At 39.9% G+C, this 16,984-nt stretch overlaps 1 protein-coding gene across 2 annotated transcripts in view; it reads left to right on the top strand.

Annotated features, from left to right (window-relative positions):
* tbc1d23 (TBC1 domain family, member 23) overlaps positions 1-16,984 on the top strand; it is a 146,958-nt gene that overhangs the window by 23,080 nt on the left and 106,894 nt on the right. For both annotated transcript variants that reach the window (XM_079460924.1, XM_079460923.1), the window contains 2 exons: positions 7,389-7,494; positions 14,850-15,054. In XM_079460924.1, the coding sequence (XP_079317050.1) occupies positions 7,389-7,494; positions 14,850-15,054 (311 nt within the window). The remainder of the gene's footprint in view (positions 1-7,388; positions 7,495-14,849; positions 15,055-16,984) is intronic.

Genomic DNA, 16,984 nt, shown 5'->3' with positions numbered 1-16,984 from the left:
TATAAATACATATATACATATTATTAATATAGTAATACAATTAATTGAAATTGTATGTTTATCACAGCATATATTACAGAAATACAGCAAAAATATATATATAGCTGCAAGCAGCGATACGAGGTACCCGAATGCACCTTTAGTTAAGTATATTTACCAAATGAAAACAATATATTTAACGTTATATTATGTTTTCTTTTCTCTTTGTGGATTCGCTCGCGTAAATAACAATCTGCGGGTTGCTACATTTATGACAGTTTTGTGTTCTTCTCCTGTGCACGCAAACAGAAGAGAAAAGATGGGTAGATGTAAGTTTAATGTGATTTGACTCAAAGATGTGAAATCTAGAGATTGGTTGGCCTGTGCAAGCAACGAGTATGAGGCTACTTGCAAGAAGGCTTAAACTCAATGGGAATTAAAGAAGTGTAAAAAGCACCAAGTGTACACTGATACTTTATTTCAAATGACTTATTTGTAATGTCTTACCAGTGCTTTCTTGTCGCTGAACGCTTCTTTTGGGGTTGGTGTTGGGGAGTAGCTAAAGTAACAATGCTACTAACCAACTTAACTACAGTTTTCAGTAGCCTTACGTTGGCTCAAATATGTTTAAAACCTTTTAGCTTTTCCAGTAATTCATTACTTTTTTTTTAAGAAAGAACTATGGCCGTTTATGTCCAGTGTGACGAACTGCTTCCCGTTTTGAGCGTCTCTCTTCCAAAAATGACTTGTATGCCTCCTGAGAGTCTGTGCGGCCTTTGTTAATTGCTGCACGCCAGTTCGGTCTGTCCTTCGCAAGTGTCTCCCAGTTATCCAGGTTGATGGAGAAGGCCTAAAGATCCCTCTTAATGACGTCTTTAAAATGTAGATGGGGCGACCTTGTTTGCCTTTGCCAGCTCGCCATATAGTAACATTTTTGGAAGGCGAGTGTCATTCATTTGATTAATATGCCTGATTCCAGCGGAGGTGGCGTTCACAAATGATGGTGTACAAGTCACTGGAACCAGTTCTCAAGTATGAGAGAGTTTGGCACATGATCCTTCCAGCATACACCTATTATGAAACGCAGGCAGCGAAAATGAAAGGCATTGAGGCGATGTTCGTGCCTCCTGTATGTTGTCCATGTCTCACCTGCATATGATGCCCTTCCTAATGCGCATGTCAAGCTCTGCATCAAGATTATTATTGTTTGATACTGCGGAACCCAGGTAGATTAATTTGTCTACCACAGATAGACATGTGTTGGTAATGTATACTGCAGGGTTTAGAGTTAGCAAGGACTTTGCAGATTAGTCTTAAAAAGACAGTTATCCTTGCTAACAAAACTTAAGACATGCAGCGGGAAAAGATGAGCAGAGTAGTTGTAGATCTGCCTCTGAATGGGCAACAAAGGCAACATTATCAGCATAAAGCAGCTCACGTACCAGAACATGGCGTACTTTAGTCTTCACCCGCAGTCTGGCCTGATTGAACAGTTTTCCTGAGCTGCGGGTGTGTAGAAGGATACCCGAGTTATCAGGGAAGGCGCGGCGTATAGAAGCAGATTCCGAAGAGGGTAGGAGAAAGGACACATCCCTGCTTTACTCCACACCTTATCTGGAACTCATCAGAACGAGTGCCTTCAGATTGTACAGTTGCCTTTATGCCCTCATGAAACTCGATCACCTTCAGTAACTTTGGAGGGCAGCCAAGTCTTTGTAGGATGAGAAAATGTCCAGATCGACTAACGTAGTCAAAGGCCTTGGTCAAGTCCACAAACACCAAGAACAGAGGTTTATGCTGTTCAATACACTTTTCCTGTAGTTGACGGACACAACACCATGTCTGCTGTGGACCGGCCAGCACGAAACCCACACTGACTTTTAGGGAGGATATGGTCAGCAAAGATTTGTAGTTAGTGTTAGAATAGTGCGAGGAAATATCGTGCCAGCAAGACTGAGCAGAGATATTACTCTGAAATTGTTAGTCTGCGTGGTCCCCCTTGTTTTTATAGATGGTGATTGATGTCGGCATCTCTAAGGACATCTGGGAAATATCCACTGTTCCAGCACATCTCAACCAGATGATGTAGGACAGAGGCAAGGACATCACTGCCTGCCTTATAAGCCTCAGGGGGGGGGATGCCGTCAGCTCCGGGAGACAAGTTAATTTTCATCGATTTAATTGCAGATTTGACTTCCTCTGGTAATGTCTGCATCCAGATCAGACATGGTGGGGAGCTGAGGAACAGCAGCAGTTATTGCCAGTATGTTGGCTGTGACAGGCTGAGCATAGAGAAGGCTGTAGTGCTCTGCCCATCTTGCCAATTGCGATTCCAAATCAGTCAGAAGTTCGAGTGGAGAGGATTTTTTAGGAACTGGGCCCATGGCTTCTTTCAGACATTCAAAGACACCTCGGATGTCAGATGCATGGCTGTGCGAGTGACCCGTTGGACATTACGGCATACCTGCTTCAATGCTGCCTTATTTGAGTGAGTATTATGCTGCAGGTAAGACGAAGAAGGCTGGCATGGGTTTTGAACCAGTGACTTGGATTGCTTTCCAAAGATGGAGAATGCAGCCTTTGTGGTAACAGAGTGGAAGTGCTGCCAGGCAGTCGTAATGTCCGCATGAGAAGGTGGAGAGTCAAAGCTGGAAGCAAGTAGTTCCTGGAACGCATGATGCGACGCAGGAGCATAGATTGCAGAAACATCCAGACGAGGAGTAGGCTTGGGCCTGGCATAATGAAACTTACTTGGGACCATCCTTAGTTTGCAACGTAGAAGGGCATGATCAGTGTCACAATCTGCTGAATGCAGTGATCGGCAGTGTGTTACTTCCCTCAAATTCTCACGCTTCACCAGTACATGGTCAAGTTGTTGCCAGCGCTTAGAACGTGGATGACGCCCAATTTAAATCTAGATTAAAGACGCATCTTTTCAGCCAAGCATTCACTTAATGCAAAATATGCTAAATAAACCACCAGGAGATGCTGACATTAGATATTATTTACTAGAATAATTGAATTTATTATATAAAACACCATGTAGCGTGTTTTACCCTTTAGTTTTTTCCCCTGTAAAGCTGCTTTGGAACAATGCAAATTGTGAAAAGCGCTATATAAATAGAATTGAATTGAATTGAATGACGCCAGGTGACTTTGGAGGACCTTGAGCCCTTAAAGAATGAGGAAGGGACACAGAGTTTGTGGGTGCTGCAGAGTTCCAGTAAGCGCAGACCGTTATCATTCATGTTGCCATGTTGTTGGGGAGTAAGTGGCTATGATTGTAACTGGGCCACAGTTTGTGTGCAGGCGCAGTGAGGAGAGACGCGAAGAGATGGGTACAGGTTTTTCCACTTCGGACAGTAGTTTGTTTTGGATTGCAAAGCCAACACCATGCATTGGTCTTGTACCGTCTGGGTATCCGTTCCAGAATAAAGTGTAGTTTTTCTCCCGGACAGTACCAACACAGGTCAGCCAATTTTCACTCAGGGGAGCCATGGAGATGTTAAGTCAGAGTAGTTCTGCATATCAATTAAGGCTGATTTACGAGGTGAGACGCAGTCCATGTCAGCATTAACGCCAAGAGAACTCACATTCCAGCATGTGATGGAGGTGTATGCGACAGTTGCAGGATGACGACAATGTAACGCCTGCCGAACACGCGAACCTTGCCGAGCAACGACAGCACTCTTAAGAACAGAGTGCTCCCGAGTTGCTATTCGTGGATGCTGAATGTTAGATGTCTTAATGGAGAGGTGACATGCTCATAGTAGAGAGCGCCCGGTCAAAATTTAGTGAAAGGATGCGTGCCCAGGTCAAACTTCCACCTCTGGACTCAATTCTACAGATTCCAACGGAACACAGGTGTGTGACGGTTGGTGTAACTATGAGTTGCCCCGCAGTGACCAGCTAATTAGGTCTATTGTCCCGTTACCATTGGCGAGGTGCTCTTCTGCTCACCGGGCGGCTGAGACAGACCGACTCAGGTGCTGTGACAGCAAATGCGCTCTGATACTCCGCATACCAACCCCTGCTGCCGGGCTAGCAGAGTGGACTGGGTTTCGTCTGGTCTCTCGCCTTTGACCTGTCTGGCTCTGCTTGAAGCTACCAGGGGTACAAAGCCCCCGCCAGCTTAGCTCAAAGTGTCATTGTGACTCACAAGCTGTTCCGCCACGGCAAGGCACCAGTCCATGGAACATTTTAGAAAGTAGCTTCAAAAAGTAGCGCTGTACTATTTTGCTTAGCTATTGATCTCAACCTTATTAATAAAATTTCTAATTGTACCATCTCAGATATAATCATTTTGTTCAACTGGATACAGCCCCACATAGTTTCTTATTATTATTCACAATTACAAATGACAAACAAGTCATGGTTAAAATGTATTTATATATTCAGAAATTACTTTTGCACATTATGAAATTTGGCACACTCGTGGTGATGGTCGTCAAATGTCATCTGTTGCAAATGGAACGCCTATCATCATTACTGGATTACGGTTTACAGGTGGTTGGATATTATATACAGTGTATAGATAGCAGTTTAAGGCCGAGTCTGACGAAGAAACATCCGAAGATGATAATCGACAAGAAACTCCTGCACGACTGGAGCACGATGTTTCCCAATATATTTCCCAATATATCTTTTTAGGTGCAAAAAGGACATTTACGCTTCTCTAGTAACCGTATTATACTTGGACTAGTTGACACGGCATACAGTGTATGGTGTTCATATCTTCAGATGTTATCACAATAGAGATACAGTTCTTGAAATAAATAATTTAACAGTTAATAAATTGATTATTAAAATAGCAGAGTTCGTAGCTACATAAACAAACTGTAATACCCCAGAAATAATGGTACATGTTAACGTTACTGTTATATGCATTAGCTTAACACCGACATAAGGTACACAAATATTGATATTTGTAGACAAAAATAAATTGCCACTTTCAGGTTGTGATTCGATGGAGCTAACAGTCCCAAATAAAGTTTGTATTTCCCCCTTTTTAAAGCATAGTCATTTAACATATCCTGCAGTGAACGTGCCAAGATTATTAAAGCAAACTTCAGTGAAATGACACGCGCACAGTAAAACCCTGCGGTTATACTCCTTTTTCATTGTAAAATGAATTGAACCATTGTTTCCTCAGAAGTTCTTCCTTTGGTAGTTTCAATAAAACTGACTTTTTCACAACGTAGAACACATGTTCTAGACATGATGCACACGCATCACGAACGAGCGACAGTGTTTGGGGGAGGAGAGTGAAGTTTTCGCGGCAGTCCCAGTACAAAATGTAGGCGTGGACTATTTCTTGTGATGTAGATATGCGACGGTTAGAGACTTGGACTAGGTCACGTCTCGTTTGCGTGATTCAGAGTCGACACCCTTTTTTACAAGCCTATAACTATTCATTTTCCTTCGGACTTACAACTTGGCAGACTGCTTACTTTCAAACACGGCAACACAACACACTGCATGAAATGTAATTTTCATGATCTAATGTTACTTACTCTTTAGACTATAAAGTGTCTATTGGTATTAGATGGATTCTATTGGTGAGATGTAATCTGGAAGATGGGAACCAATAGAACAGCAGGGCTTGACATCAAGCATTTTCATGTACATTTGTCATTCACGAGTACAAATATTACTTATGTTATACAAAATTATATTTCATTTGAAGTATCAATATGATGGTTTCGGATCCTGATTGTTCAAGTTTACTTAGAAGCATTTTGTCTGCTGCGTCCACCTGTAAATATTCTCTATGATTTTTTGCACATAGCTTTGTTGCTACAGAGGCCAAACAGTATAAAACGTCTGTTGTCATCATAAAAAAAATATGCAAGGACAGTTCATCACATGAATAAGTATATAACTTACAAATGACATTAATGGATAAATTAGGGCCATATAATTTTTAGTTTATGTTCTGTTTATGTTCTGTGTATTTTGTTTAACTACAAAAGAGGTATATTTGGCCACATAAATGATATTCACTATAGTAAATTGCAGTAAAATTCCTAGATGCTTTAGTGTTTTTAAACCTTACTGTAGTTTACTACAGTGTTTACTAAATTTACTACAAGGCTTCTACAATTTCCTGCATCTAATACTACAGTAGTTTTTTGTCTAGGGGTTCAAATTAACAGGACTTTTATCTTGACAGGTCATCGGGAAGACGCCTGAGTTAGTGTGTGTTTGATGATAGCTTCACTCAAACAGTAAAAAGCTTGTAAAATAAACTCTCAGAGCAACTCAGGAGATTAAGTTCATGTGTTTATATCCTCATACAGTGCAAATGCAGACAAATCCTTGACCATCACTCGTGTAGTATGTTAAACTGTGCATCTCATTAACTCCAGATGACATCACAGGATTCCGCATCCCCATCTAGTTAAATGGACTGTGCAGCGTGCCATTGATTGACACAAACGCAATTCATAAAAACACACAGCTCTGTCTAATGCATCCTATTATTATTATTAGCACAGACCTAATTATTTTAGCATAGTATTTTGTTTTTCAAGTTACTTGTCCGGTCAGGCAAGTAAAATTCTCTCACTTGCCCATTACAAACCATTTACTTGGTAATTTCGACAACCGTTAATGTCGAGCCCTGGAACAACAGTAATTCATATTAGAATAAGGCTCAAGCACACAAAACAATGTATTTCCTAATGGTTTTAATGGAAACCATCACCATTTCTGTGATGGTTTCTTTTTTGCAGCAGGCTAACAATACCCGTACTGTGGTTTTTATAGCGCGCCAACAATACCCTTACTGTATTTTCTTTCCCACCCAGGCTTAAAGACCTTTTTGGATCACATACATGTACTTTTCTGAAGCATTGTTGATCTGCAATTGGATAAAGACTGTAGCTGGGTCAATATCACTATAAATAGCCTTTGGTTTCCTCATCACTGAGCCATCATGAACATAATGCACAATAATGACAGTCTGAGGTTTTATTATACATGTCCACATATTTACCCACAAACAACTACAATAAAAAGGATTTTGAAATGTTTTTTCTCTTTTTATGCCATTTTCTTTGATTTGTTTTAGGTGATTTTGGCATGTCCCACACACTGGTCAGCTAACTTCATTGAGTGTAATAAGTGAATATATTACATAGAATTTAAATTTTTTATTTAATATTCGTATTGTCCTCAAGTTATTTGATAAAAAAATTTTTGTTTGTTTTATATTCTATTTGATTCAAATATTAAGCATTTTTCACTTGTCCGTAAAATTGTTGTCCACTGTGTCATTATGGGTGTAATAAGTGAATTAAGTACATAAAATAATGAAATATTAACTCAAATGCAGATAAAATGCATAGAAGAAAATTCTGCTTCATTTCCCAGTGCATGGCTCTAATGCTGATCTCTTGTCTTGACAGACTGCGTTGAATGTTTCTGGGAAAGGAGACAGTCTGTCCTCATGGGATGGGGGTTTGGACCTGCCAGAACAAACACTCATTCACAGCTGCAGTCAGCAGATCGTTGGTGAATAATCATTCATTTCATTGTGCTCTATTGAATGAATATTACATATTTACTGCAAATTGGTTATATGAATGTGGATGATGTTCCATATTGAAAGAATAGAACATAGCTATTTAAAACTGCAATAATATTCCAACAGTCAAAACATTTGATCATCATCATCATATCTACTACTTCGAGTGAATGTAGCCTAATTTATATCCCAGACTGTGAATGTTTGTCAACAATCATATTTACTTGCTGGTGTAAATCGTGTAAAAACTGAGTCCAGTTACAGCTTTAATAATGTCTGTTTGAGCAAGCAACAAAGTCAAAAAAGCCAAGCCCGTATTTTTTAACCATTGTTACATATTTGCATGGATGGTGGTGCCCTGTATGTATACATTAAAAAAGTGCATACATATATTGCATATTTTCAGCAGCCTCACTTAAATCGGAAATAAAACGCACTCGATTTGGCGGTTGTTTTTAATTAAAGTACGGTTAAATGCTGCTGCATCTGAAATCCAGAGTGCTCTCAGCAGAAGAGGGTACAGAAACTCCAGATAAAACCAGAAGTAAAAGTGCTATATCAAACATACTTCCTATGCCTATGAGCACCTTTCTATCGCTATTGTTCGAGAAGGCTTCCTCAAAAGCTAATGAAAATAGTTATTTATAATGATGTTTGACTGGTGTTGCAGAGACCTTTGAAATGTAAAATGAACTGAGCGGAATCAGTGTGGCTTAGGGGTATTTACAGTAGAACTGCAAAGTAACACATCATTGTTTTTAGTATAAAAACCTGCAGTTTCAAATTGCACTGCCTTAGCACCAGTCAAAACTGCTGTAGTTCAATCAGCTTACCTTTACTCATTAGCTCATCTTAAGTGTGGTCTCTGCCTCCACAGCATGCCAAGTTTCTGCGTCGCCCCTCTGGTGGGTTGCAAAAAGATGAATCTGCATGCGCAAACAGATAAGCGTGGCATCGGCCTGCGGAAATGAGGTGACCCAAAGCATATGTAACGAGCTGATTTATCCGCCTATGCCTGGCCGATACTTATGTTATTGGGGGGCAACTTTCTGCTTTTAGGCCGACGTCGGCCAACAAACGTGTGCTATCTGGGTATGAAAAGAGTATTTTCCCTTGGAATGTTATGTTTAAATGTGCAGATCGTTTGTTTTGGTTCATTTAGATTGAATCTATGGAAGCAAATAGACGAGGGTATAGTAGGCTTAAAACAAACACCTTAATGTGTATTTTGGATACCTTGCCATTAGAGCAAAAGACGACATGAAAGCAATATAGACCAACTTCTCAAAACTGACATTACATTTAATGTCCTGTCTTAAAGAAATAAATGAATAAGTTTGATGTCAGATTCCTCATCTAATAACTATCCATTTGATATGTTGTGTATGCTGATAGATCTAAACAGCCCACCCTCAAATGTGAAACAAAGTTCTTGTCACCATCCACTTCTGTGGAGAATGTCCTACCTTAATATAACTTGAGCTTTTAGCCCTTAGCAAAAAACTGAAACACTGATGTCAGTTTTACCTTATCAGTTTAACACACAAATTGATCAGAAGCCTTTTTTTGGCATGTTAGTGTGTGAAAGTGTAAACATCTAATACCATTCTCAAATGCTTCTCCTGCGGATCCCCTCACGGATTGCATGGCTAATTAGAAAATCCTCCATGAAAATGTGTGGATACTCAGATTATTCATTTTATTTGGCCATTCTTAAAACTGTATCTACAACTCCGTATAATTAAAGCATGCACCCACATGTTTTTCCTAACTGTATGGAGAAGTATCTTTAAGTGATTTTGCCCCATCCTGTCGGTTTTCCTGTATATCTCCACCAATGCCTCCACCAACCAAGGTTGAAAACATATATTTATTGCTTGTGTTCATAGCATTACAGCATGCAGTTGGGTGATTCCTTAAAACACATTAAGCAGATTTTGGTTAAACAGCCAGAAAAACAGTACACAGTCCTTAAATTTAATGAATATTTTTTAAATGATGCCACCAGGTTGTACATATCTTTGAATAAGTCTGAATAAGGTTTTCAAAATGCTACTTACATTAAAATGAAGTTCCATAAAAGGGAAGGAAGGAGGTGGGAACCGGCGAACATTTAATAAACTTTAATCAAAGATAAACAAACAATAAACACGGAAGTAAAGACCGGCAGCCACCACACGGTAGACTGCTGGCTATAAAACATAAACATAAACGTAAGATATGCGGGACTGGTGCGCGCACAGCTGATTGTAACTATCACTCAAGCCATACGTAACAACCAAGAATACTGCTTAACTATTGATGGATGTTCCATAAAACCCTCATCTTCAGCAAAGAATCTTTGCATTTTATTCAATAGTACTGGTATTTGAGAACCAGGCAACACCTGTAAAATTGCGTTTTTCCATCTTAAAAATATATCTAAACTATGTCACATGCTGTCACAATCAGATGCAGAGAAGCTACTCTCTACTCTCAGCCAGTCTTGTCTCATAGTTCCAAGGTTACTAGAGCGGGCATGACGCAGTCCAAGGTTAACGGAGCGGGCATGGCGCAGTCCAAGGTTAACGGAGCAGGCAGGGCGCAATCCTTACCCAGACCTGACAAATGCTGTGATGATAGAGCTGGACGAAGGACGTGGCGACTCTGCAAAATAAAAAAAAGTTTGATTTAAGATTATCATTAATAATCTTAATAGCGGCTGAAGTTTTGTATTGTTGTCCAAGCACTGTCGAGCTTGTGCAGAGGCTGCAGCTTTTGCCAGAGGGGAACTGGAATCCCCTGGTTAGGCCTGGTTTCCCTCTGAGGTTTTTTTTCTCCTCCAATGGAGTTTTGGGTTCTTCGCCACCGTTTACATACTGTTTTGCACTGTTTGCCTGGCCGGGGGGCTGCTAGAACTTTATTGTCTTATTTAATTAACACTGCATATAGGAATTTATAGTGTGTCTGATATTTGACCTGTGTTTTGACTTGCATAACCTTTTATGTTTTGCTTATAGTCAATGTTTTCTTGTACAGCTGCTTTGTAACAATGAAAATTGTAAAAAGCGCTACATAAATAAAGCTGACTTGACTTGACTAGTAGATCTGTTATCTAGGTGTTGGGGTTGTCCCCAGAAAGCTCTTTAAACTTAAACAGATGTGGAAAGGCAACTCTTAATTACAAGATGTGTGTGTGTTAAAGAATACTTATGATAGATCACATTTAACTTTAATGTAAAATACCATTTTGAAAACCTTATTAAGACTTATTCTATAATACGTAGAACCTGGAGACATGATATAAAAATTAATAAATGAACACAATGTTATGCTATGAACACTAGCAATAAAGATATTCTTTCACCCTTGGTTGGTGGTGGCATCTTCTCAGACAGAAGGAAAACAGACAGGATGGGACAACATCATTACAGATACTGCTCCATACAGGAAAAACATGTGGGTTTCTGCTTTAATTATACAGAGTTGTAGACATAGCTTTAAGAATGGATACTCAGATTTTTAAATTTTTCAGAAACCTGAACACGCATGCATGCACAAAAATTTATTTGGCCACACATTTACATGGAGGGTTTTCTAAGTAGCCACGCATTCCGTGAGGGGATCTGCTGGAGTAGCATGTGAGAATGGTCTGAGATATGTTTTAAACAAAACCGATAATGATAAATAAAGCTTGTTTTTGTATTTCATCTTATACAAATATATACTACTAAATTCAAGCCACTTTCTTAACATAAGTTGTTGTTCTGTTTAGTGAGAGATGTAGCGAGAGGTACGGTCCCACGTTTGTCACAGGTGGGAAACAAGAATCCATTGCCACCAACACCACCAATCATATTGTCCTTTAAAGGACCGTTTATATGTCATCCTTTCCTTTAAAACCCTGTTTTTTCATTCATGCATGACATATGTGTAAATATGAAAATATGGTGCCACTTGGTGGGTGGATACGGTCAAAAGGTCAACACAACGTGGGTGGTCCCTCACAACATGGGTGGTTGTCAGGGATTGTCATGCTTGTATTTATTTATGTGGAAATTAAATCTAACAGTTGTCCTCAAGTAATTTATGACTTGCCAGTTCAATTTCCGCATCCATGATAAGCGGTAAAAGTATAAATGCTAAATATTAAAGAAAATTCCTAATCTAAGGACCACATCTGGTCTGAGCAGATGTTTTACCTCTGTCCTTGCATTACATCTGGATTTGTGGTCATCTTATCCCCTGGTCTTGCCTGAGCAACATGTTAACCTTTCATAATCACACTTACATGATTTTAATGCACGGCAAATCATAGCCATAATACAGGGCCATTATCAAAGCAAAACCAGAATGCATGAAATAATTATAACGATTAAAATCAGCCAATGTGCGATTTTATGGAACGGGCTGGGAAAACTCTAACGCCAGTCCCATTGATCTCCATTCCTCTCTCGACTGGTCATCTCCGCAACTGCTCTTGTGATGTTCTTAATGCCCTGGTCGATCAAATGCCCATCCGCATCATTATCTGGAACATAAGTACAACAACTATCGCCAACAATAAAACATAGACCACCTTGAGAGGCTGTTAGCTGGTCTAGTACCAGTCTATTTTGTAATGTCATTAATCTTAAACCTCTCATTTTTTCTTTTATCTGATAAAATACTCTAGTGATGTCATTCATTATTTTAATCAATATCTGGTAATTTCAACTTCAATTTGTAGATACCCCAACACCTGAAATAATAGATTCCCAAAAACATTTCTGGTTCTTCCAAAGCATAGAAAGCAAAGTAACAGCAGACAGCTCACAATATATATGGTATTCCAACTTCGGCACCTTTACATCTAGTCTAGCAGAGTGGGAACTATGTGGTAATAAAGTACATACATAAAAATAACATTTCACGTCACTTGACTTTACGGTGTAATTAGCCAATCTCCACCACATGTTTGTGGCATATTATTGTGGTGGATCGTCATGGTCTAACCATGAATCATTTATCAATTTAATTGCTTGTGCGCCGGCCAGGATCAATACCAGAAATTTGACTGACATATTGGACAATTTAGACCCAAATGTGTAAAGGGAACCTTCAGAGGTGATTTGGAAGCTATATATCAGGCCCTATGTTCAGACGACAGGTGGCCCACTCGCTCACTACAAGAGCAAGGAATTTCTGTCTGGTGCAAGCCCTCTCACAAGTGCCCTGTCACACACGTTGGGCAAGCTTCTTAGGCCCTACAGTGTTAATTGGTGATGCAGATGTTGCGGATGCTTTAGCCTGGATGCATGAATCCACTGCGGTTAATGATCCGTCAGCAATTCATTTCTCGTTACCACGACAACTTTAGCTGGCCCCAGATATCTTTGTTCCCCCACAGCGACTAGTTTCAGACTCTGAATCAGTACCTGTTGGCCTGACGAAATTATGGGTGGGCTTATCTGACGCAATAGGGTGAGAAAGAGAAACACCAGCACACACAGAATTCAGTTTATCAATAAGGGAAATCACGTAGTCATCCAGGATCACCTCCATGTCTCCTAGGGAAGAAACGCAGATATAACTTATTTCTACAGTAATTTCACAACTGTTTTCGCATCCTACTTCACACATGCAAAAACTTCAGGCCATTTTGAAAACCTTTCCACTATAATTACCATGAATTTTAGATTTCCGATCGCTGGCATATGAGATAAATCAATTTGATGGCACTGAGAAGGCGCTTCTGGAAACTGTAACGAGTCATGTTGCGTTTTTCTGTGAAGGTTTTTTGGCGCATATCAAACATGAGTCTACAATTAGTCTGACCATTTTTTATGTATCCTGTATACAATACATGCATTTAATCATCCCGAAATACCGGGGGAATATCTTATCAATACCACCAAAGACAGCTTTTGTAATGCTGTTTGTATGTCTTATCAAACTGTTAGCATCAGGGGCGCATCCATTGTCTGCCCAATGTTTCACGTCTCCCTGTGTGGATTGACTTTGCAAACATTTTCAAATCTATGTCAGGAACACATGATACATGTGTGAACATCATTGTTTCTATGTCCCTACTCTGTGCTCTCTGATATGGGGAAAACGCTGCATGTTCCGTGGCCCATTTGACCATTTCATCAGCATTTCAGTTACCAACAGCGTCTGTTTCATCTCCTGACGCATGTCCCTTGACCTTCACTACAGCTAGTTCGGATGGCAACATTACAGCTTGTAATAAATCTTCCACCAACTCTGGCTTTGCCTTTTTTTAACTCACAGGCTCTTGTTAATGTAATTATTTCTGCAGCCTGTGCTGGATGATGGTTCAGGCGATATGCCTCCACCCTATTACCCTCCTTTGTCACAATGGCATATCCACACAGATACACTCCGTCAGATGGTCTTGAACATGAAACATGAGCCATATATATATATATATGTGCTCCCCTCCATCCAGGGGCGTATCTTTCATTTTGACCCTGGCCGAAGTAGAGCGCTCAATATTATTCAAGCAATCATGAGGTAAAGTTTCAGTTACCAATGTGGATAAGCCATACAGCGACTGAATTGCTAGGCGAGAAACCAATGTGGGCTTAATGGTAAAATCTTACATGGCTAGCAGCATTACTTCATAGCCAGATCTCCTCTGGGCCGTCATGTGCTGTGTCTTCAAATTGTGCAAAATAACACCCACCTGGTGAGTGGTGTATAAAATCAAAGGATGTGATAAAACAAATTTCTCAGCCATTCTTACCATATCTGCAGCCGCAGCCACTGCACAAAGAAATGCAGGCATACCATGTACTATCGGGTCTAATTTTCTGGACAAATAAGAAACGGGACGTGGTCTGCCACTATGCTCTTGGGTCAAAATGCCCATTGCAACACCCATAGCCTCCCCTGCAAACAAATGAAATGGCCTGGGCTGTCACCAAAACCTTGAGCAATGTGTATCCAGGTCAGCTTCGCACCTTTAAATGTAAATGCAAACATAGAAACCGCAGAACATTTGAAAAGTAACAAACACTACTGGAACCTCAAATACGATGGGTTCTTTGGTCAAATGAAACAAAAAAAAGTATGTTTCTGATGAGCAGTTTTGAAGCTTACCTGTATTCAAACTTGCTGGGAACAACTAAATTAAGGCCTACTATTAATTCGAGCACTATAGCCAATTCCACCGAAAGAATATTTTTGACGTTTTGTTGGCTGTAAGTGTTGTTAGGAAGTTACGTTGGCTGTAGACATCATACTCAACATTTGACTGTCGTACAAGAGACCTGTACTAAGGATATATGTCAGAATATATATGTGAGATCTCTTGTATTATGATGCCAACTTTTTTTCTTCTTTCAACTTCTGCATCTAGATCAGCCGGGCACACCAGTGGATGATGGACGGGACCTGGTATCAGATGTAGAGTCTGTAATCACCCTTTACTGCAAGTCCAGAAATGTAACCTTTACTCCAGATCTCAGTTGGCATCATCTCCTCAAACCACTTCTGAGCTTACAGTTGCCCTGCAGAGACCTCTATAATTGCTTTTACACCATCATGAATAAATATATCCCAAGGTATGGATTCATATTTTTTGTCTTGGGCAACACTATATGGCACCAAGCACCACCATATCACCTTAATAAAAAGATGATATACTTAAAAGGATAATTGTGCAAGTTCTACCACTTAAAACGATGAGAGGCCTGTAATTTTCATCATAGGTACACTTCAACTTTGAGAGACAGAATGAGAAAAAAAATCCAGAAAATCACTTTGTCTGATTTTTAATGAATTTATGTGCTAATTATGGTGGAAAATAAGTATTTGCTCAATAACAAAAGTTCATCTCAATACTTTATTTACCCTTTGTTGGCAATGACAGAGGTCAAATGTTTTCTGTAAGTCTCCACAAGGTTTTTACACACTGTTGCTGGTAGTTTGGCCCATTCCTCCTTGCAGATCTCCTCTAGAGCAATGATGTTTTGGGGTTGTCGCTGGGCAACACAGATTTTTAACTCCCTCCAAAGATTTTCTATGGGATTGAGATCTGGAGACTGGCTAGGCCAGTGAAATGCTTCTTACGAAGCCATTCCTTCATTGCCCGGGCGGATCATTGTCATGCTGAAAGAACCAGCCACGTTTGATCTTCAATGCCCTTGCTGATGGAAGGAAGTTTTTACTCACGATACATGGCCCCATTCATTGTTTCTTTTACACGTCGTGGTCCCTTTGCGGAAAAACAGCCCAAAAGCATGATGTTTCCCTCCCCATGCTTCACAGTAGGTATGGTGTTCTTTGGATGCAACTCAGCATTCTTTCTCCTCCAATCACGACAAGTTGAGTTTTTACCCAAAAGTTCTATTTTTGTTTCATCTGACCATATGGCATTCTCCCAATCCTCTTCTGGATCATCCAAATACTCTCTAAACGGGCCTGGACATGTACTGGGTTAAGCAGGGGGACACGTCTGGCACTACAGGATTTGAGTCCCTGGCGGCGTAGTGTGTTACTAATGGTAGCCTTTGTTACTTTGGTCCCAGCTCTCTGCAGGCCATTCACTAGGTCCTCCTGTGTGGTTCTGGGATTCTTGCTCACCGTTCTTGTGATTATTTCGAGATATTGCGTGGAGCCCCAGATCGAGGGAGATTACCAGTGGTCTTGTATGTCTTCCATTTTCTAATAATTGCTGCCACAATTGATTTCTTTACACCAAGCTGCTTACCTATTGCAGATTCAGTCTTCCCAGCCTGGTGCAGGTCTACAATTTTGTTTCTGGTGTCCTTTGACAGCTCTTTGGTCTTGGCCATAGTGGCGTTTGGAGACTGACTGTTTGAGGTTGTGGACAGGTGTCTTTTATAGACTCCCTGATATAACATGTACATCTGGCATACATCTATTTGATGTCTGCATTTTCATCTCCAAGACATCTTGCAGATGCTGTTTGCTCATTTTAAGACTATCTCTTAACACATTTACACGTGTTTAAATTTATCCAAATATAAATCTATTTCATACTATTCCACAGATTTTTCCCAAATTTTATTGAAGAATTAACATGACCTTGCTTATGATGAAAAATAACTTGGAAAAAAAAAAATATATATATATATATATAAAATGCTAAAATATGAAAGAAAATAAATACGCTATTTGGTGTATTTTCATAGATTTTAATATTGTTTGTCAGAAACAATACAAACATGCATACCAAACCATTTCAAATATATTATACACGGTTTTAGCCATTGTGCAATGCATTTTATCCAGATTGTTACTTCTGATGTTGATTTATACATTAGTAGCTTAACGTTTTTGTCTTTTCTCCCTCGGTCATTAGCTGACGGGGGCTAATATCCATGTATGCTCTAATACAGAATAAACAAACCACTCCACTGAGACTGCACTGCTATCGGTCACAGAAACACTGTCCAAATCCTCAGTCCTGATTCTGCTGGACCTATCTGCAGCGTTTGACACGATCAATCACCAGATACTGCTAGCAAC

The sequence above is a fragment of the Barbatula barbatula genome (assembly GCF_947034865.1).
Source record: "Barbatula barbatula genome assembly, chromosome: 7".
NCBI classification, from domain to species: domain Eukaryota; kingdom Metazoa; phylum Chordata; class Actinopteri; order Cypriniformes; family Nemacheilidae; genus Barbatula; species Barbatula barbatula.
The sequence above is the reverse complement of the archived record's forward strand: the minus strand, read 5'-3'. Positions and strand labels throughout refer to the sequence as shown.